Raw genomic sequence first — 21,607 nt, 5'->3', positions numbered from 1 at the left:
TTGTCAATACATCATATTTTTCCCTGTGGCATGAAAGTGGGGTTTTGAAAATAGATGATGTACACAGAGTATTTCACATGTATCTCAAAATGCTGCAGGAAAAAATCTTATCCTCATTGCTCAGGTGGGAAACCATTGTCATGAAGAGCTGGTGAAAGATGAAAAACTTATCACAGTTATGTAATTATTTCTTTTTTGGAGGGAAGGGTTTGGTGTCTCTGTGGACAGCTTTAAAGATATTACTTTTGACTTAGAGGCTAATTTGGGGTATGACTAAAATACCTTTAGACTCAAAACTGTTGAGTAAGTCTTGTTCCAGTAAAAAATAGATAACTAAAACAATCTACAGATGAGCAAAGGTTTTCATTCCTGGAACTGGTCATCTTGATTCGTTTATCATGGATAAACTAAACAATTTTTAAAGGGGAAAGTATGTGTAATCATCACTAAATCTTGTGAAATCTATGGAAGTTTTCAAATTACTCAAATGAAGATAATAAAGTGTTGTCATGAGACACGGCAAACTAATAAATATCAAAAATTCAAAATCTGAATTAAATCATGATTCTTCTGTCTATTTGCCAAAAGCTAGAGCATGCACACTCTGTAGTTTATTTCACAACTGTTGATTATATTACAGCATTTTAATTTTACTATGAAACAACTGCAATAAAAATTTAAGTCTGAAACCTTCACAGTGCATTGCAACACTATCTCACTTCACCATGGTGTCAGCAAGACTGAAAGATTACTTCCTTTTTATAGTTTGCTATCATTTTCCCAGATCTAGGTCTTTTTCATAGCTATCTGTTTACTTCCTGCTTGCAGAACTAACAGGGTTGATTTTTAGAGGTTCCTGTTCAATTAAGAGTGTTTTTTAAATCTTGTCTTTCTATAATTTCAGAGAAGGAAGACAACAAACATTTTGCATGGTTGATTGAATCTTAGCACCTTTATAAGTTGGTTATGCTCAGGAATATGTAATTTATTTAATTCATACACAGCACATTACAAATTAACTTCATTCTTATAGTGGAAAATTATGAAAATATCTTTAAACAATAAATTTAACTCTTTTTATTTAGCCAGATTTGTGAGATGTATGTTTTAGTTTTTAGTGTTTAAGAGGAGTTAAAATTCTACTACAAGATGATCTAGAATACCTTATTTTTTTACAAAAATTCCAAACCACTAGTAGGCTTTTAAATGCCATCAATTACTTAAAGGATTTCCCAATTTAAATTGAGAATTTAAAAAAGTAGTTGTCTTCTCATCTTTAGAACTTTTGGAGAGCTGGCTCTAAATTTCATCAGTGGTGGTCTATGTTACAGTTTAAGCATACCACATAATTAATTCTATATTGAATGTTGGTAACTTTTGATTGAAAGAATTTTTACTGTGAAAGCAGTCATATTATCCTATAACGTTTTTCCTGTATTTTACAAGTTTATGAGTCTCAGAAAGTTATTCTGTAAAGTTTTTATTCAAATGTATGGGTCTGTGTCAAGTTATAGGTTTTAAATCAGGTTGCCATCTGAAATATTTAACTGCATGAAAAGATGGTGTAGAAATAAATGTTGCCTTCCATAGAACATTGCCCTACTCTCTTCAGGTTAGACAGTATTGCAATATTTGGAGTAGAAAATACTTCAGCATCTTGGGTACATGGAGTCTTTTTCTTGCAAAGCTGGCTTTGACGCAGTTTGTGGTTCTGTTAACACATTCCTCTGCTCTTCCTAGTCTCAGAATCTTGATGTACTTTTAAAGTGAAGACTCTTCACAGTGTATAAATAGGTTACATTTTCTTTTAAAAATGTAATTTCTATGCCAAATGGCAAAAATGGTCCCGTTGTTGGAGGAGACTGTGGGTTTAGGTCAACGCCTTTGGTTGTTGGCTGGTGAACCATTTGTAGGATATTTACAACTTTCCACTGAAGACTTTATACAAAGAAGAAATTCCAGTAACCAATCAACAAAGTAAAAATCACAAAAGCTTTAGTTTGGAGTGTACATAAACAAGTTTGGTTATTCTTGACCAACACTGATCTATGACACATAGATTTATTTTTCTGTGGTGGAAAACAGGCATCTTTAAGTCAAATCTTAAAGACCAGTGGTGAACTCCAGACCAAAGCAGTATATTGTTATAGATTTCAAGTATCATGGATATACAAATTGCTTTTAGAAATGTGAGGGAAGTTGGCTATGTATTAACATTGTAATGTTAATATTGTAACATTGTAAGAGTTAGTTATAATAAATGTGATTACTATATTTTAGTCTGAAACCCAGCTTTTCTGTTCTCCCCTATTAAAGCTGTTCCATATTGCATGAAAATTAATTCATTTTAATGAGATTAAGAAGTAGAATCATGGGTTGCCCGCATCTCATCTGTGTGACTTTGTCTCTGAAAAGAGTCAACTTCTTCTCTCAGTTCCAAACAGAAATTTTCTGAAGTTAATAGATGTTCGAAATTCCTTTCCAGCCATACTTCCACATGTCCTGTGCACTCCTTGGACTACCTTGTTTCAGTATTGGTTCAAAGAGTGAAATTCAGCACTCATTTTTATTCCTTGTTCTTCAACCTATCACATAATTTGGCCTTTAAACTTCATTACCAAACATACCAACATTTGCTGTAGCAGTAAGTCATCACCTCAATGTCTAAGAGCTTTTATAACTCTTCAGTAGATCACTTGGTATTGGCTTCTCCGAAAGATTAAATAGGAGGTTAGAACAATTCTCACTGAAATGACTTTTCTTTCAAATTGCTGTACCTACAAATAGCCCCTTTACAGAGTGAATGGAAAGACTCCCTTCTGAGTATTTTAAATAAAACAGCAGAACAGTTTAGGTTTTTGCAGATGTGACAGAAATAGCTGTTATACCAAGGGAGAAGCCTGCCATCACAGTTCAGGTTTACTTTTGTTTTTCTGTAGTGCAAAGACGACTCCAAGCAAGAGTAAAAGCCAAAGTAACATGAATGAAGAGAACATGAAAGGAAATGGCTGGGTTGAGTCCTAGGAAATAAAGGAAAAAGAGCTAGGTTGTGACTAGCTAATGACAAATTTAGGTTGTCTAAGGAGTCATTGATGAGAAGAGTTTTGAATTGTTCTGATTTAAAATCTCTAATTTTGTTTTACAGGAAATATTAGCAAAAATTGTACAAGTAATGGATGGTCGGATATCTTTCCTGACATCTTAAGTACTTGTGGATACAATGACTATGAAGATGAATATAAGGTAGGATAAATACTTTTTCTATACATTTAGGTGATGGCGTTCAGTATAGCTATCTAGACATACTCTGCTTCTAAAGAAATCCCATTTACTCAGATTAAATAATAATCAGATTTAATAAAAATCTGTAGTAATTTTTCCTAGCATTGGTTGCAATATGCTCAGATTGCAGTTGTCTAATGAGATAAAATCAGAAATATAGAACTCAGTAACTGTTTGAAACTCAAGGCTATAAACAGTTGGTAATTGTGGTAATGCATCTGTATATCTCATATTGCTGTGCTACTCAGATGGGGCATCGTATGTTTTGCATTGTGTTATTTCTAGATGTTTCAGTTATTTCAAAATAATATTTCAAAAGAAGTTATCTCAAAACCTAATAATAATATAATCTGTTTTAATCTGTTAATAGCACATGCACCACTAGATTGATGATATAAGTAAAGTTATAAGCAAAATACAATTTATTTAGGTCATTGAAGTTATTGCAAATTTATATTGACTTGAAGTTGTGTTCGCAGTTGTAAACGGTTCAGAAAGCTATCAAGGTATCCTAAATGCACTATGCATGGAAAATTGAATTTGTTCACTTTGCAGATACTCTCTTGTAGTTGAGGGAAGGGTTTTTACCATCACATTTTTCATATTTTCTGTCTATTTTCCTGCTGAGGCTAACAGAGCAAGACTTTGTTTACAAGCAGGAGCTCATAGCGTCAGTAAAACTCTTGTTACCCAGAACAGATTAAGTCCTCTCATGAACAAAGATACTTGGCCAGCTGGGTTTTTTCCCTGGATTTTAGTATGTGTGGAATAGCTGTAGCAGATCTGTTCTGTCTGGCTTGCAGAGATGCACTGGCATTCCAGCTAAGGCAGGCAGGTTTTGGCATTTCTTTCTGTATTTAAAAGCCCAACCATTACTGTAGTTGAAAATAGATAATAGAGAAAATTGAGAGAATATGTTGTTTTCCCAAATTTTCGGAAGATAAATTCTAAAACATCTGTGTCATCTGACAGCTTGGGAACACACATGTATTACTGCTAAAACAGCCACTTTAAACTGTCATTCAACCCAGGCATTGCCATGTGGAGTGAAAATGGGTCAAAACAGAAAAATTAAAATTAACAAAAGATAGTATTTCAAGTAGTGAGAAACAATTAGAAGATGACTAGTATAATAGAAAAGCAGTTCTTGTTTGACATATTCATTAGTAATTTGAAGGAGGTGAATGAAATGCAAATTGACTATACTTGCAGGAATTAACCTAGAGAACTGGAAATAGGAAGTAGCAGCAACATTTACAAAAGCCTTGAAAAAAGCAAATAATAAAAGTGTGAAGATAAAAATCAGAAGAGAGATGTGAAAAGCAGGTACTGAAAAAATTATTAGCAAACATACTATAGATATAATATCATAGATATAACTCATAGAGACAATAGAAAGAATGCAACTATCATGCAGGTGTGGAATTTTAGAAGGCATTTGAGGTTCTGCACCAGCTACTTGTTTACATAGAAGATGTTTTCTTGAATTCGCATCTTAGTGCTCAATGGCAGCCCCTCAAACCAAGATCTTTGCTCAGCATAAATCAGTAGGGGTTTTTTGGTTTTTTTTTTTTTTTTGTTAATATAGTATTTCAACAGTAAGAGCTAAAAATGAAGTCCTAATATTTAGATACTGAGTATTCTGGGCATAAAAATGTCATGCAACAATATGCTTTGCAGTATGGGGTGTGAAATATATGAAGTTGTCCTCAAAGTTACATTAACTAAGGAGGTAATATTTTAGGGAAGGTGGCAAAATACCTTTCCTAGGGTAAGTCCTAAGTTTCCTGGTTTATGTTTTCCTTTGAGGATGTTAGATTAGTAGGTAGAAACTGTCTTTGGTGTAAATTTGGTGCCTGCATCTTCACTGCTGAATGAATTGCCATTATAGATCCAATTAAGTATTTGTTCCTGTGGGGTTTTTTTCCATCTTTTAAGATACAGACTTTTATCTTTAATGCAAAGGGCCCTTATTTCCATACATATTCTACATATTGTACATATATGCATACACACAGGCATATATCTCTCTCCAGATATACGTTTATTTTGGGCAGTTTTGAATATTCTAGAGAAGGTTTAAATGATAAAGATTGATGAGCAAATACTGAATAATTTATTAACAGGTACCAAATTTCTATGCTTAAAAATGCACTCAAATGAGGGAGCTTATTAAGAAATACCATAAATGTGTCACCTCTTATTTCTTTGCTGAAAGAACTTGCATCCTTCCAGTTTGCACTGATTTTATGTTCAAATTAAAAAGTTCAATTTTATTCCATATCAGTGGTGTATTAGCAGGTTCTATAAAAAGAAACAGCTTGCTTAACATTTAAAAATTAACTGTAAGTGCCTGTTACAAAACCCTTGGCTTATTCTGTGTTAGATCTTAGCGTTCTCTACTGCTCTTGCCACAATTTATGGGGGATCAGTTTGATAAATATGACTGTCCTGGTTTCGGCTGGGACAGTTAATTTTCTTCCTAGTAGCTGGTACAGGGCTGTGTTTTGATTTTGGTGTGAGAATAATGTTGGTAACACACTGAAGTTTTAGTTGTTGCCGAGTAGTGCTTACCCTAAGTCGAGGACTTTTCAGCTTCCCATGCTCTGCCAGCGAGCAGGTGCACAAGGAGCTGGGAGAGACCATGGCCAGGACAGCTGACCCCAACTGGCCTGAGGGATATTCCCCACTGTATTGGTTTGGCATGGCCTGGTTTTAGGTAGCAGGGGGGCCACAGAGATGGCTCCTGTGAGAAGCTCCTGGAAAGTTCCACCATGTCCAGCAGAGCTAATCTCTGATGGCTCTGAAGATGGACATGCTGCTGGCCAAAACTGGACCAATGAGAGAGGTTGGTAACGCCTCTGTGATGACATATTTAAGAAGAAAATCAAAACAAAGTCATGGGGTTTTGCTTCTATTCAGAGAAGAGGAGAAGGTGAGAACATGTCGGGAAAGCCACAAAGCGACACCAAGGTCAGTGAAGAAGGAGGGGCAGGAGGTGCTCCAGGCAGCAGAGCCGAGGTTCCTCTGCAGGCCGTGGTGAGGACCGTGGTGCAGCAGCTGTGCCCCTGCAGCCCCTGGGTCTGGGGGATGCACAGATCCACCCTCAGCCCGCAGGGGAGGGGCCCGTGCCGGAGCGGGTGGATGCCTGGAGGAGGCTGTGCTCCAGTGGGAGACCCGGTGGAGAGAGAGGGCCCTGCTTCCAGGCTGGAGCAGCCTGTCCTTGGAGCACTGCACCCCGTGGGAAGAGAGAGCCCCAACACAGCAGCTCTGGGAGGGCTGTGTGCCCGTGGGAGGGGCTCAGGCTGCAGCAGGGCCGGTGGGGCTGCTGCTCCTGAGAGGGGACCCACGCCAGGGAAGTTCAGGAGAACTGTCTCCCATGGGAGGGACCCCACGGCCTCGCAGGGGAAGAGTCCTGTCCCGGAGCAGCGGAAGGAAATCTCGGAGATGGACTGACCAAACCCCCGTGCCCTGTCCCCCTGCGCTGTCGGTGGGAAGGAGGGAGGGGCTGGGGAAAAAGGTGTTTTAAGGGCTTATTTTACTTCTCATTATCCTCCTCTGATTCTGTTAGCAATAAATTCACTTTGTAACTTTAAGTTAATCCTCTTTTGCTCTTGAAGTGTTTTCTCCCAGTTGTCTCAACTAATGAAGCCTTCGTTAATTTTTTTTTTCTCTCTCTCCTCTGCCCGGCTGTGGCAGGGAAGGGTGAGCGAGAGACTCTCGTGGGTGCCTGGCGCTTGGCCAGTGTCAAACCACGACACACACCACAGAACGTCATGTCCAGTATATAAACTGGGAGGAGTTGGCTGGGAGCTCTCGGCTGCTGCTCGGGGATGGGCTGGGCATCGGTCAGTGGCTGCTGAGCAATGGTGTTGGGCATCACTTGTCTTCTTATCCCAACCCAGGTTTTACCTTCTTCCCAGTTCTCCACACCCCATGGGGGGTTTGGGGAGGCAGGGAGAGGAGGGAGGGAGTGAGTGGTTGTGTGATGTTTTGTTGCCATTGGGGTTTAAGCACAACAATGATAATGTGTGAACAAAATACTTGTATGTTGTTATCACATCGAAGCATAGCTCTAAACGTTTATTATATGGTTCCAGACCTTTTTCTATAAGTAAACTAGTTACTGCTAACCTTCAAGATCAGGTTTTAGGTTCATCTTTGGTATTCAAGTATCTCTTTTTTTTCCCTTTTATATTTCTGTGGAGCTCACAGCAGCACAACAGCAAAATAGCAAGCTTGATTTGACCATGCTAGAAACACACATCAAGGTGTGTTAACCAAACTCAAGCCTCTCTGCAACCTTTCCTTGACATATTTTGACATCTTCTATCTAGACTGAACAAGCTGGAGACACGTCCTAGCTGTTGTCAGAAGGTATTAAACCCTGTGTCAGTATTATTAATATACAGCAAGATGTCTGGTGAATGCAAAGCACTGAAAAGTGTCCACTTCATTTAAAATAATGACTGAATCAGTTAATACAGCTTTGTCTAAATCTTAGTGTGAATTGGCCCAGGATTTTTTAGATCACACAAAAGCCCCAATATATAGAGGTTACAGGCCGTGTGATTTGAAGGTGTAGTGTCTTTTATGGAGAGGAAGATCCTCACGGTGGTTGAGTATGGTGATACTGTTGCAGCTTGTGCCTTTAGTAGGAGCATCATCCATGGAAGAAGCATTCCCCCATTTGCCCAGGTTCCTGGAGCGTTCACATCACCCTGGGTGTGCTGCAGACACACCAGCCCAGACAAGTGGAGTCGAGGCAGTGAGGGCAGGAGTGACAGAGTGTCTTGACTGTAGCTGCCTTTAGAAAACAGATGTATTACTGCTGTCTGTGGAGTGGATCATTGCTCTGGAATAATGGATTGTTTGGAGTGAGTCTAAATTGAATCCTTGCCTCTCAACAAAATCTGACACAAGGCAGCCATCTACCAATGTATTTTCATGTGCCTCTAAGTCATGCTAAATTTATTTATGTTATGCTGCATTTTTCATTAGTATTTTTCCATGAAGTGTCATTAAGAGACCAATATTCCTTAAATTAAATGCAAAATCTTCCACTGACTTCAAGTGAGGACTAGGACTGAATATTAGCTGATACTCCCTCTTGTAGACCATAGAGGAAATTCACTTTAATTGCAGAATATTCAATAAACTGCTAATTTCCAGTACACGAGTGTTCACATTCACAGATACATCTGCTGATACACATTTACACAGGAAAATGTGGGAGTTTGTGCATCTACAAAGTTGTCATCTCTCCCAGTACATTTAGGGAACTTTGAAAAACAAGACATTCTGACTGACATAACTAAAATTAATTATGCCACTATTGCTAAGAGATACTTACGGCAATGCTGGTCTCATCTGGTTTATTGGCTGGTGTTTAGACTCAGGGTGAGTTGAAGGGAAAACATCTGAAAAAGGATATAATTAATTACTAGTATAAAGATTATTAAATGCCATGAGGAATACCAATTTTATTACATCTTTTTAGTAAATTCTATTCTTCTCTACATACATAATTCACAAATGTGTAGAAGTGTCCTCCTATAAGAGAAAATTAAATTGTCCACAACACATAATCCATCTCTTTATCTCAGTTTATATTTGTTCTCTCATAAGTAGTACAGGATTTTAGAAAAGGCTACTGCCTTGTTGAATTTAATTTTGCAGAAGGAAAGAACTAGGGTTCCTTATTCCATTTCTATTTGCATTTGCTCATTTCAGTGTTTTTAAGGCACTGAACTCATTTGCTAGGCCCAGCTCTTATTTTACATTGTACAGTTTAAGATTTCCTGGTATGTTCTTGGAGTATGAATATTCAAATATTATGAAATATTCAAATATTGAGACTGGGATCATGAAAATTTAAGATCACAAATTTTAATATAGTTGTAAATACTTATATCTGTGAAGAGTAAACTCTCTTACATACAGTATTAGCCCACAGAATAAACAAAATGAAGAGTCAGTTGGGATGATAATGGTCATATATTCCTTAGCAACAATAAATTATATTTAAGGTTAAATGAATAAAGAGGTGAGGATTTTTCTTTTACATTAAGGGTGATTTCTGGTCAACAGCAAAATTCCTTTGGACAAAGGATCCATATCCTCAACTTTCTCCAGTGTTTTCTCCTTCATCACGGAGGTACCTTCTCACCCCTAGAGGTCCTTCCAAACTAAGGATGAGGTTCAGAGATCCACTGGGTGTCTGTCAGCTTTGCTTAGGAAGTGCTATTTTGTGAATAAACAGAAGACTTCTGTCTCCTGAGCTTAGTAAGAATAACGTGAAACTAAATTTAAAGGAAGCATTAGCAGAAACAGGTGTCTTTTGTAAGAAAACAAAAGTGTGCCTAGAAATAGATTTTACAAAAAATTTATTGAAGTTAACACAAATTAGACAAACTTGTACTAATCCAATTTCATTTTATAAGTGTGGGGGTTTTTACCCTTTTAAAACCTATTAAGTAGCCGCAAAAAAAGAGGAAACATTTTAGGATTAGGTCTTTAGAAAGTATTTACACTTTCTGTAACCATTTCCATTATTTTTTTCTGAAAATCTTAAGCCACTGATTTTTTTTTTTTCTGTGCCTAACCACCTACTGACTTTAGTTTAGTGGTTGTAATTTTAATATTTTCCTCAGAACTTTAAAAATAAATTGTTGGATTTCAGTTTTGGAACCAGTATTGCTTAAATAATCCTGCCAATAATTTCCACAGGGCAGCTGTTCTTAATATGTTGCAAAAGTACTGATTTTGTTAGACTTGCAGAAAAGTTCATGTCATTTCAATTTCATAATTTCATTTCAATTTCATGTGTATGACTTGAATCAGTTTATCCTTTGAAAACAGCTATAAAATCTGAAGGAGTTATGATATTTCTTCTGTGTTAAAATATTTTTTAAATATAATTTATTTTGAAATTCTCTTTTGGTTAATCCATGCCTTTGTTGCAGTCATTTTATTCCTTCCAATCTTGCACATTTATATTTTAAGTTTAGAGGTTAAAGCTAAATGTTAGTTGAGATCTGGGTGATTATGGTTTGCACAGAGTAGTAAGACAGAAGTAAGATATCCCATCTTGTGTAAAAGACATTGGTTTTTTGTTCTATCAGATTTGGCATTGCTTTGCCTGTTTCTTTTGCAGCAATACGATACAGTTTGTTTCTAAAGGGTACTAGGTAAAATACAGATGAGTGACAAATATATCATAGCTGTGACTAAGTCAATATTAGTCTAATGAATTTCCGGGTTTTCAATTGCCACAGCACAATGTGGAATTTAATTCTTTGTCTTTTTGGAGTTTGTGTGTATATTTAATTGACGTATAATTTGAGAACACCATTTACTAAATTTTTTTTTGTTGAGTCACTAGGAGTTATAGAGGTCTTACTGGCAAATTAAGACACATCTGCTTTAGGTTCATACAAGAAATTTAAGGACCAGTATGATTGCATCATCTTTTGTGCTGAGTCTAATAAAGTGCTTCATGCTATTCGTCTATAACATTCTAATAATCTAAATTTTTTTTTGTCTTAGTTTGAAAGACAGGTGTCTGCTAAGGAAGGCAGGAGCCTCCCTTGGAATGGCAGATGCGACCCCCCTTCCCTCCTAGTTATTATACTTTTGAAATCAAGGGGCTTTTAGGCAAAGATGTGGGAAATAGGAATAACAGTTCTTTACTATTATGTATCTATATGTGTATAACCAGTCAAACAAACAGCAATAACCATGGCAGTAGCAGCGAACAATCACAAACCCAGTGCCAGCCTTCTCGGCTGTCGGGCCCTTTCCCCTCGGGTGCAGTTCCGCTCGCAGCCGGCAGGGGCGCTGGCGGCTCCCGGTGAGCAGGGCAGGTGCGATGGTTCCCCCGCGGCTGCAGGGGGCGCTCCGGAGCGAGCTCGGGGAGCACGCGGCACCGGTGCCCTGGGATCCCGGGGAGGGATGGAACAAAGGCTTCACAAACCCCTGGGCAGCCAATCCCGGTGTCCGGCCGGACCCTCGGGAACAGCAGGCTGGAACAGCAGGCTGGAACGGCAGGGACGAGCACAAATCCCGGGTGGCAGATGAGGTGTATCCAAACGGGGAACCCCCGGGAGGTCTGGGCAGGCAGGGCGAGCACGGCTACAACGCAGCGAAGGCTCGAAGCAGCAGCGGGGCAGGGCGGCCACGGCCCGGCTCTGAGCACGGCAGGGAAGGTGGGCTGCATTTTCCTGGGGTTTCTCCAGCAGAAGGAAAATGCAGCCCCAAGAAAGCAGCCTCTCTCTCTGTCCAAACGCCGGGGACTGACTGACTGCACACCCAGGTGAAACAAAAGAGTATCCATATGCACCCCACCCCCTATAGCCAGCTCTTTTGTTTTTCTGAAGTACCCAGCAATTTGTCCCCCTAGCAACACGAATGGGGAAAATTCCTTTAACAGAAAAAAAAAACAGGAGAGCTCCTAAAACCCCAACTTTTTTTTAAAATCAAAGCACATGAATTTGAATAATTGTAATTTGTGATGTAATGGATTAAGAATGGGTTAGTGTTTACTTACCTTTGCAGCAGTTTGAGAAGCAGGGTTAATTTTTGATCAGTAGAAAATTCTATAGCTTCTAAGATTTCTGATTGTTATGAAACTAAACCAGTAAAATGTCTGAGAAAAAGGGAAAGGTGTTCTTTTCTACCATTTCCAGTGCAGAATACAGGATAATTGAAAAATCTATATCATATGATAAAACAATTTCAATTGTGTAATTATTTTTTATTTTCTCATGCTTAGCTTGAACAAAATGACCATGGTCAGTGTTCAGGTAATGTCCAAGCACTCCTGGCTGATTAACTTCAGTCCTGACATACCCACATGCAGCTGTTCTACATTCATCTGTTTGGCAAAGCAATGGCCAGCAGAGAGACTCAGTCCTGCTGATACCAACAGCTGTTTGCTGGGCTAAAAGTGCACGGGGTTCCTCTTTTGATTTTAGTCTGACTATTTTTTGTAGGGGTCATGTGTGTGTACAGAATGCCAGAAATATTACATTAAATAGTGTGGTTTTTTTCTGGCAGAAGACAAGCTCTTCTGTTCTCCCTAGTAGGGTGAAGTGACGGAGTCACTTCATGTGCAGAAGCCTGACAGTTTCTGTCAAGCTCAGAGTACTTGGCCAGAGGCTAAATTCAAGGCACTGTTGCAGCAGTGTGGCTGGACAACTGATGCTTTGTTAGTAAGTTCATGCAGGGTTTCCACCTTTTTTTTCTTCATTTAGGATTTCTGAAATCAGATAGGTCCAATTTTAAAAGTCTCAGTCAGTGGAGTTTTCCTGAAATCAAATCTGGACAGAATTTTCAAAGTGGTGTGGAATGATGAAAAATTAAGCCAGTCCAGCTTTGTTGTTGGGCATGTCTCAGTCATCCCAATGCAGTTTGAACAGCTACTTTCTTTATGCCAAAGTCTCTTATTCTATAATCGAATGGCTGAAATATATAACAAGCATAAGAATCGCTATGAATGCACTTAAGATCCATGGCAGTTGTTTCCTGTATTTTTCCACTTTAACCATATCTACGACAGTGCGGTTGCAAGAGTCTTCATTTCATTTCACATTTAATTTAGTCTTTTCCATATCTAGATAATATTTGCAAAGTGAATGTCCAGCTAATTTCATCATGAATTTGGATTACTAAAAAAAGCTCCTTACTTGGCCTTTTGAATGCTGTAAAAATAAATATACTAAGTGATTTAAGATTCCTTTGGCTATGTTAGTTAAGAGTGTTGCTTCCTTGCTAGTTTTTACAAACATCATTTGGGAAGGTAAATGATAACCATGTGCACTAAATATTGAAATTCTGTTACATGTAGCATGTTCCACCTTGCTTTTAAAACCTTTAATTTCTTAATGTAATAAAAAAACTTCAATGTTTTAATATTTTATCTAGCTTGAGTAGAAATTAATGTCAGTCTAATGACTGTTGTAGGCATAAATGGAGAAGCAGTTTAATTCTGAAAATATTTAGCCCTATTTTTCTTGATGTTGTTACTCAGAATAGGACTTAATGTAGTATGTAGCTGGTAAATTTACAAATAACTGCAGTTAATCAGCAGAGTGTGCATTTCAGCCTGCTTTCCCTCTGTTGAAAAATTTATTTTCCAAGTTTTAGCATGTAACTTCACTAAAGGAAGGGTTGTTTGGGTCACCATATAATAAAGTATTTGAACATTTAGAGTAGGAAATTAATGAGACTTAAACTTGTCTTCAAAATTAAATTCTTGTATAGCTGCATTACAAAGTACTCTAGAGCAGAAGGACTGAAGGAATTATTATGGAAGGAGGGCTTCGGTGGATCGATGCCGCGTTTATTCCACAGGGTCCCTCGTGGACCGCTTAGGCAGCGCTCTGCCAGCACCCACGCGTGCACACGATCTCACCTTCGCAGGCGGTCGCGGACAGCCGCTCACACCCACAGTCTGTGCACGAACTGGAGACAGAGAGGTGAGAGGGGCTCTCTGCGTGCAATTCCAAGGTGTTTAATGGCAACACACCCAAAGGGAACAGAGGCAAGAAGAACCCAGAACTGAAAGCCTGCGCCAGTTTTATCCCGAGAGCTCCCAAAGGTGGGCAGGGCATCCAAAACCAATAATCTGAGGGCTCGGGGGCAGAGGCAAGGTTGAGTGACATAACAGGGGCCAATGGGAAAAGGGATGGGAGGGGGGAGAGGGCCAGTGACCAGCAGAATCGAGACAAAGGGAGAACTTTCTAGCACAGTGTTGTAAGGAGAGATCACTTTTAAGGCAACTTGGGGGGTGTAAAGTGGACTTAGCCACCGCAACAAATTATTTCTTTTAGAGATAATCTGTTCTTTCAAACTGACTTGCTCTTACCAGTTTGATTGTGTTCATGGAAATTGAGGAATCTGACACTTTATTTGACCTCATTGACATGGTGTAATCAACTGGAATGGTACCAGATTGTGTGTCTAAGTTTTGAGTTCCTGAGGCTGAATTTTCTACTGAAGTAAATTGTCTTGAGATGTTGCCTTGCAAAATGTGTTGGAATAGAGATAGAACATTTTCATCATGTACTGCAGTGCAAAGAGTGAAAATCATGCTTTAGCTTTCAGAGCTATTCAGCTGACAATTACATCATTTCACAGACAATTTTCCATATCAGTAAGTAGTTTCTGCATATGTATTTTTCTGTGCAGGTCAACTTCTATGTGAGGGTGAAAGCAATTTATACTCTTGGATACAGCGTATCTCTGATTGCTCTTACAACAGGAAGTATAATTCTTTGCCTTTTCAGGTATGTGTTTTTCCTGAGTAAATATTAATGATAAGACAGCTTTAACTGTTGTCTGATTGCTCAGATGCTTAAAAAATGCACTGAGTTTACACTTTTTGCAGTTAAACAGCTGACAGTAATGTAATGCGGACTTGATTTTTGCTAGCACTGATCATATTAACAATTTTCAAAGCATTTTACAAATTTTAGAGGCATTACAGCCCATGTAAGAGAGAATAGTGATTTAGGAATGATTATATAAAGCATTTTCTATTTGGTTATTAAAATTGACGCCTTGAATTGCTCCTGAGAATTAGCGGGATGCTGGTCTCACCAGTGGACAAGTGGGCAGATTTTGTGGAAGATTCTGGGTGGTTGCCAGGAGTACTGTAATCAAAGGCAAAGGCAATCATTACTTTGTCCAAGTGGGGCTGTAAATCACAGAACCACCCAATCACCAAGGTTGAGAGAGACCTTCAAGATCATCTAGTCCAGCCATCAACCCAGCACTGCCATAATCACCCCTAAACCTTATCCTCAAGTGCTGCATCCAAACACCTCTTGAACACTTCCACTTGTATGCATTTAACATTCATTATTTCAGCTACTGAATAGGATGAATAACTAATCATCTGCATGAGTTATTCAAGAAAAATAGTTTCCTCCTATTTGCAGCTTGCATATATCTCTGAATTGCACAGGAACATGTGATGCAGTCCAACATAATAGTGGTATCTCAGCAAAGGATGTGCATGGCCGCAGCAATCACTGCATTTTTGACTGTTTAAAATTCAGCCTGATATTATGTCCTTTGCCAAATTCAGGGCTAGCAAGGCTGATCTGTTCTTTATTTTCCTACACTCATTGTAAATATTCTTGTTTTAGTAGTTTCAGAATGGATTATACAGTGTTTGTTGAAAATCTCAACTGGAAGAATATTTGGAAGTTGCCACTGCACACTGCCATTACACCTATTTCATCTTCATTCTCTTGCTGCTCATACTTTCTAAAATGCCGCATCTTCTGGCCTATTTCCAGGTGCAGCTCAAGGTGCTGGTTGTGACCACAAAAACCTCTTATCAATTTGGTTTCTGGGGATTTGATATATAAAAAAAATTAGGAAAATCTTGAAGGGATTGTATTTTAAGGGGAAAGCCCTCAATTTATAGCTTGCTTCCCCTGAGTACTCATTGACTTATTTGGAATATTTAATCTGCCATTTGTTTGTAAGACTTTCACATGGCTGCCAGACAAAAGAAGAAAAGTTTCGCATTCATTGGATGGAAAGGATAGGTGATCAAATGTTTTGAATGCATTTTTAATTGCTCCTGCATACACCTACATCATAGGATCAAAAGTCACTATGTGCAAAATACAGGAGTTAAATAAAAGAATGAAACCAGAAAATAATAAGTGAGAGCACATCTGAAATACATCCAGGATAATCAAAGTTGTGTTTGCAAGAAAAACACTGGAATGAGCGCACACAGAAGGATATAATAATCTATGTTTGTTGTCAGTTTATGTTAAAATGTGAGAGAAATACCACTGGGATCTTTTAGTCTATGATACTGAACAGAAGTAAGCGATAAAAGGAAACAGCAAGGCAGCACTGACAAAATGACAGAAAAGGAAAGGGTATGCTCTTACTCAAGGTTCGTATTGCTAAGAAATGTCCAAAGAATAATAGAAGTCTGTTCAACATTTTCTGCATCATAACCTAAAATGCCTGTTTTTAAATCTCATCATAGGAAACTTCATTGTACTCGGAACTACATCCATCTGAACCTGTTCCTCTCTTTCATTCTAAGAGCCATCTCTGTTCTAGTCAAGGATGATATTCTCTATTCCAGCTCCAACACAGCTCACTGTCCAGAGGATCAAACCTCATGGGTAATAAACCTCATTTTCTACCTAGTGTTACCACTATTTTGTCACTGAATTTTCCTCCATGATCCTTTTAAATATTTAAGAGTACCAAGATTTCAGTGTAGACAGTTCTGTAGAGAGTATAATGACTAGGAGAATGGTCTGTTAGAATTAGCCAGAGAAAGAAGGTTGCAGCACAAGTAGGAGACATTAACATTGTTCGCATGTCCATGAAGGACAACTTGTCATCAGCTAAGACAAATCATAACCAGATATAGCTCAGAATAAGTATGGCCACTGCATTAATCAGCTGGGAGAGTTGAAGACAAACAAGAGTGCCATCAGCTGGGAGTGATTAAAGGCAGATGCTCTGGAAGTGTTCCAGCAGCTTTATCAGGGGTCCAGGAATTGGACAGGTATCAGCGGAGGGAGGGAAATAACTCAGGAAATTAAATATTTGCAGGAGTTTTCTTCATTAACTCCTTTGTACTTCTGGGCTGTGACAGAGGTGTTATCATCTCTTGCATTCTTGGCAAGCTAATATGTTTACTGTGTTTTCATGCACAGGGTTTAAAAAAATCTCAAGTGTTGCTGTTAAAAGACTGACCTATATATCATATTCCTACTTCTCTGTCCCTGTTATTTCAGTAAAAAATCCCTTCTAATTTTAATTAAGTACAGTTTAAGCTTGTGAGAAAAAAAATGGAAGAAGATATTTTTCTCTTGATGAAGCCGTATTGTCCCAAACCATGAAGTTCTTAGCAGTGACTACCAAGCTGTACATAGGAACTCATAATCTGGGATATTTCTAACAGGAAAAAACAGGAACTGAGTTGGTAGACCCCAATTAGGCAAAATAGATAGTAGACAGACTGCTGGGGTAATCAGAAGTTCTTAGGTCCTAGAAAGACTATTCAGTGGACTCTCAAAATGCTACTTGATTTCTGCAATTTCATTTATTCTCCAGTTATCTTAGCTACAAAGCCTTATAATTTCCTATTTAAATATGTCCAATTTTGTGAACTGCTGAGTAATTTCTGTTGCATTGTATGTGGGATGATCTGGCACCAGCCTGGCAAGGCTATTCTGTCTTACCCTGGCTTGGTGCTGCCTTTCAGAGCACACGGGGTTTGCCCCTTTTGTCACATGTGTGTGATGTTCCACAGTTCTGCTGCACTCACAGAGGTCTAAAACACTAAAACATACATAAGGCACTGTAAGTAGGTCCTGGGTCTGGATTACATGGAGCACTAATTTTGGCTGATTTTACTGATAGATACCTTCACTGTTCAGCATCTGCAAACACAGCTGAAACAGAATTACTTGCAGGAGGAAGGGAAAATACTTTGATGCAAGGTATATAAATTGAGAATGTAATACAAGGGAGTATTGGAATTTATAAGGGATTACAAAATTTTCACTGCTAGTCTGATTGTATGGAATCATAAACATAAAAGCAAATTTCAACTTGCTTGACAATTTCGCCTTTTCACACATTTTGAAATGCTAATTTTTATCCATTTTACATCTTCTGGCCCACTGCTGATCTGCAACGGATATCCCTTCAGTGGATATGAGGTCCGGAGGTAAGATCAGTCTTACCAAAGCTAGCTTTCTAACCTTGGTTGTAGGCAGCTAAAATCAGGTGAAATGAATTCAGGCCTTTGGACTCTTCCTCAGTTTTCTGTATATGCATGTACATAGGCATGAATACAGACATGTATGTTACTTGGGGTGCACTGAGGTGTCTGAGACATCATAGGGGGCTGATGGATACAAAGAAGTATCCATAAGGAGGTCTGCCCTTCTGGCTTAGCAGCTGGTGACTGTGTCTCACTTCTTAATAGACATCTATGTTTAGAGACAGGAATCAATCGCTAAAAGTAAGTTACCTGCTTAGGTATCTGGTGTATTTGGAATTTTAACAGAAAATTTGAGGTATGAAGGGTATTTAAACTGGAGAAGTGAGTAAAGCTGGCAGAAGCTAGAGATTTTATTTGGTCCAGTTTGTTTTGTCTGTTACATTCACAATATCATCACATTTCTCAGCACATTCTCAGTCCATATGAACATTTTCATATTCAATTCTCACATCCCAGATTCCTGCTGGGAGGTACCAAAGTAGCAGCAGCCAGCACTGTGGAACATCAGCAGCACAGACATCTGAAAATTAATTCTGAAGAGCAGCACACAGACTATAAGTATCATTTTTTGATACGTCTATGTGTTTTGTTAACTAAGAAACACTAACATATTTTCTAAAAGGAAAATATAATTTTTAAAAGTCCAGTCAACTTTTTCTTCTAAGTCTACTTAGTCATCATGTAAAGTTATATTTTTCACTCAGTTTCACATTTAGCCTTGAAAATTCATAAAGCAGTTTCTTTGTTAACTGTTACCGTGTTAGGAAGTCAGATGAGGTTTTAATACATTTATTAGACTCCTAGTAGATGATCATTTAATTTTACAGCCATTCATTAACAAACCATTGCAAAAGTGTGCCTTTATTGATAACCACCATGTTTTTCAATGTTTATCCTATAACGATTTCAAAATTTGTGAGTGAATTTGCAATGAGAGCCATCTAAATAATTTTTAATAATTCATTTTCTTTTAATATATACAGTAACATTTACAATGTTACAATTTGCTTGACTGAAGATAGAAAATTCTACTGGACTTGGTTTACCGATATTACAAACACAGCTAAGATTTATAGGCTGTACTAGTAAAAATAATATGGCATCTTTCCTGCAACAAATTTGATCCCTCTTCTCATATTTCAGGTGGGCTGCAAGGCAATTCTGGTGTTTTTTCAGTATGGTGTCATGGCAAACTTTTACTGGCTCTTAGTAGAAGGACTTTACCTCCACATCCTCCTTGTGCTAATATTCTCCCCCAACAGACACTTCACAATCTACCTGCTGATAGGATGGGGTAAGAACTCACACATCATCCAGTAATGTTCTTTTTTCTGTATGTGAGTGTTAGTCAGGTTCACTATTTCATACCAAGGTAGTTGAGCTGTCTCTGTTGGTGACTCCTCAGACTCACAAGTTCCTCAGTTCAGCTCCAGCACAGGTTACAGCTGCTGTAGCACAGGAAAGAGTAGGCACAAAACTGTTGGAGCACCACTGCTGGCTTGATCCCTGGCACAACTTCCACCTGTGCCATCTGCACCACACCCAGGGATTCCTCTTGTGCAAAGACTGCCACTGCAAAACATATGATTCAGGTGTCCTAATTTGCGAGGAAAATTAAAGTTTAGCTGCACAGCCATGAGCTGTACTATGCAATTTTTGTTTTTGAAAAGCCCAATAATACTGCCCATCTGGTTTTAAATACATGTATTCCCTTCATTTACAGAAAGTGTGTTGATATTTATATGGAACACTTTAATACTTCCAGTAATAGGTCGTCATAAAACATTTGGGTGTTGCTGGGAAATGGGAATAAACCAGTGTGTGGACAAGGTTCCTTATGAAATGATTTATAGTTCAATTTTATATTGCAGTCCTTGGAGGTGCATTGGGAATGCACAACTTGTATCTATTTTCCTGTAAGACACTCTGACACCTTGCAAGAAACCTAAGAAAGGCGCTTTTTTTGCGTATTAGTAATTATGGCTGCATTTTTATAAGAAATAGACCCACTTCCCTGCAGTCTTTGTTTCTAATGCATTTCTGACATCATGTAGCTCATCAGATGGGCCTCTCCCTCCATTCACTGAACTGTTTACTATGTGCTGTGTATTTGGGCAATAACTGGTTACTAGTAGGACGAACATTTTTTTTGTGGACTTGCATTTTTGTGATCATTCTCTAAACCTCTTTGGCATTTTTCAGGAATTCCTACGATATTCATTATTACGTGGACAGTGACACGGATCATTTTAGAGGACACTGGGTGAGTGTGTGAGAGAGAAAGCTGTAACTAAACTGAAAAATCATGCCCTACATAATTTCAAGGCTTTCTTTGCAAGACCTCTAAACCAAAGGCAAACTCCTTTTTCCTTTGTCATTATGATTACAGAGGAACTCTGAAGTGTAATTAATCTTTAATCTGACTAACCTTTCAGAGGACTTAGAGTATTTGGATCAAAAGTGCTGAGCCCAGGGTGAAAATTAAATATTCAGTTTTTCAGGTTCAGTCTCACATTTTCACAAACAAGTTCCAGGCATCTATAACCTGAATATCCCACAAGAAATTATGTAATTTCAATTGCACCTGTCAGTTGCTTTCCATCTTTCGGCTACCCAGAGGGTCAGTGATAAGTGCACTCTGGAGAAGTGCCCTTACACTAAGTGAAACTAAGCTTTATTCCCAAAAAGGTCAACATCCTCTATGATGTCTAATGGTACAGCCCAGTGTGCTTGATGTTTTAGCTGATTTCATAAAATCATGGGATGAGTTGGGTTGGGAGTGACCTTGAAGATTGGTTAGTTCCAACCCTCCTTGCCATGGGCAGTGATGCCACACTATAGACCAGGTTACTCAGAGCCCCATCCGGTCTGGCCTTAAACGCTTCAAGGGATGGGGCATCCACAGCTTCTCTGGGCAGCCTGTGCCAGGGCCTCCTTACCCTCACAGTAATGCACTGGTGAGGCCACACCTCGAGACCTGTGTCCAGTTCTGGGCCACTCACCACAGGAAAGACATTGAGGGGCTGGAATGTATCCAGAGAAGGGCAATGGAGCTGGTGAAGGGTCTGGAGCACAGGTCTGGTGAGGAGCAGCTGAGGGAGCTGGGTATGTTTAGTCTGAAGAAAAGGAGGCTCAGGGGGGGCCTTATCACTCCCCACAACTCTCTGAAAGGAGGCTGTAGCCAGGTGGGGATTGGTCTCTTCTCCCAGGCAACCAGTGACAGGACAAGAGGAAATGGCCTCAAGCTGTGCCATGGGAGGTTCAGTTAAGACATCAGGAAGAATTTCTTCACGGAAGGGGTTGTAAAGCATTGGAATGGGCTGTCCACAGAAGTGGTGAAGTCACCTTTCCTGGAGGTGTTCAGGAAATGACTGGATGTGGCCCTCAGTGCCATGGCCTGGTTGACATGGTGGTGCTTGGTCAAAGGCTGGACTCAATGATCTCAGAGGTCTTTTCCAACCTAAATGATTCTGCAACTTTATGAGGAAAGAATTTCTTCCTAATGTCTAAATCTCTCCTCTTTCATTTTTAAACCATTCTCCCTTG

At 38.9% G+C, this 21,607-nt stretch overlaps 1 protein-coding gene across 2 annotated transcripts in view; it reads left to right on the top strand.

The window, feature by feature from the left end:
* VIPR2 (vasoactive intestinal peptide receptor 2) overlaps positions 1–21,607 on the top strand; it is a 51,802-nt gene that overhangs the window by 15,914 nt on the left and 14,281 nt on the right. For both annotated transcript variants that reach the window (XM_032099424.1, XM_032099415.1), the window contains exons 4-8: positions 3,146–3,243; positions 14,473–14,570; positions 16,301–16,442; positions 19,205–19,355; positions 20,264–20,324. In XM_032099424.1, the coding sequence (XP_031955315.1) occupies positions 3,146–3,243; positions 14,473–14,570; positions 16,301–16,442; positions 19,205–19,355; positions 20,264–20,324 (550 nt within the window). The remainder of the gene's footprint in view (positions 1–3,145; positions 3,244–14,472; positions 14,571–16,300; positions 16,443–19,204; positions 19,356–20,263; positions 20,325–21,607) is intronic.

The sequence above is a fragment of the Corvus moneduloides genome, chromosome 1 (assembly GCF_009650955.1).
Source record: "Corvus moneduloides isolate bCorMon1 chromosome 1, bCorMon1.pri, whole genome shotgun sequence".
In the NCBI taxonomy this organism is placed as follows: Eukaryota; Metazoa; Chordata; class Aves; order Passeriformes; family Corvidae; genus Corvus; species Corvus moneduloides.
Note: the sequence above shows the minus strand (reverse complement) of the source record. Positions and strands in the feature narration are given on the sequence as shown.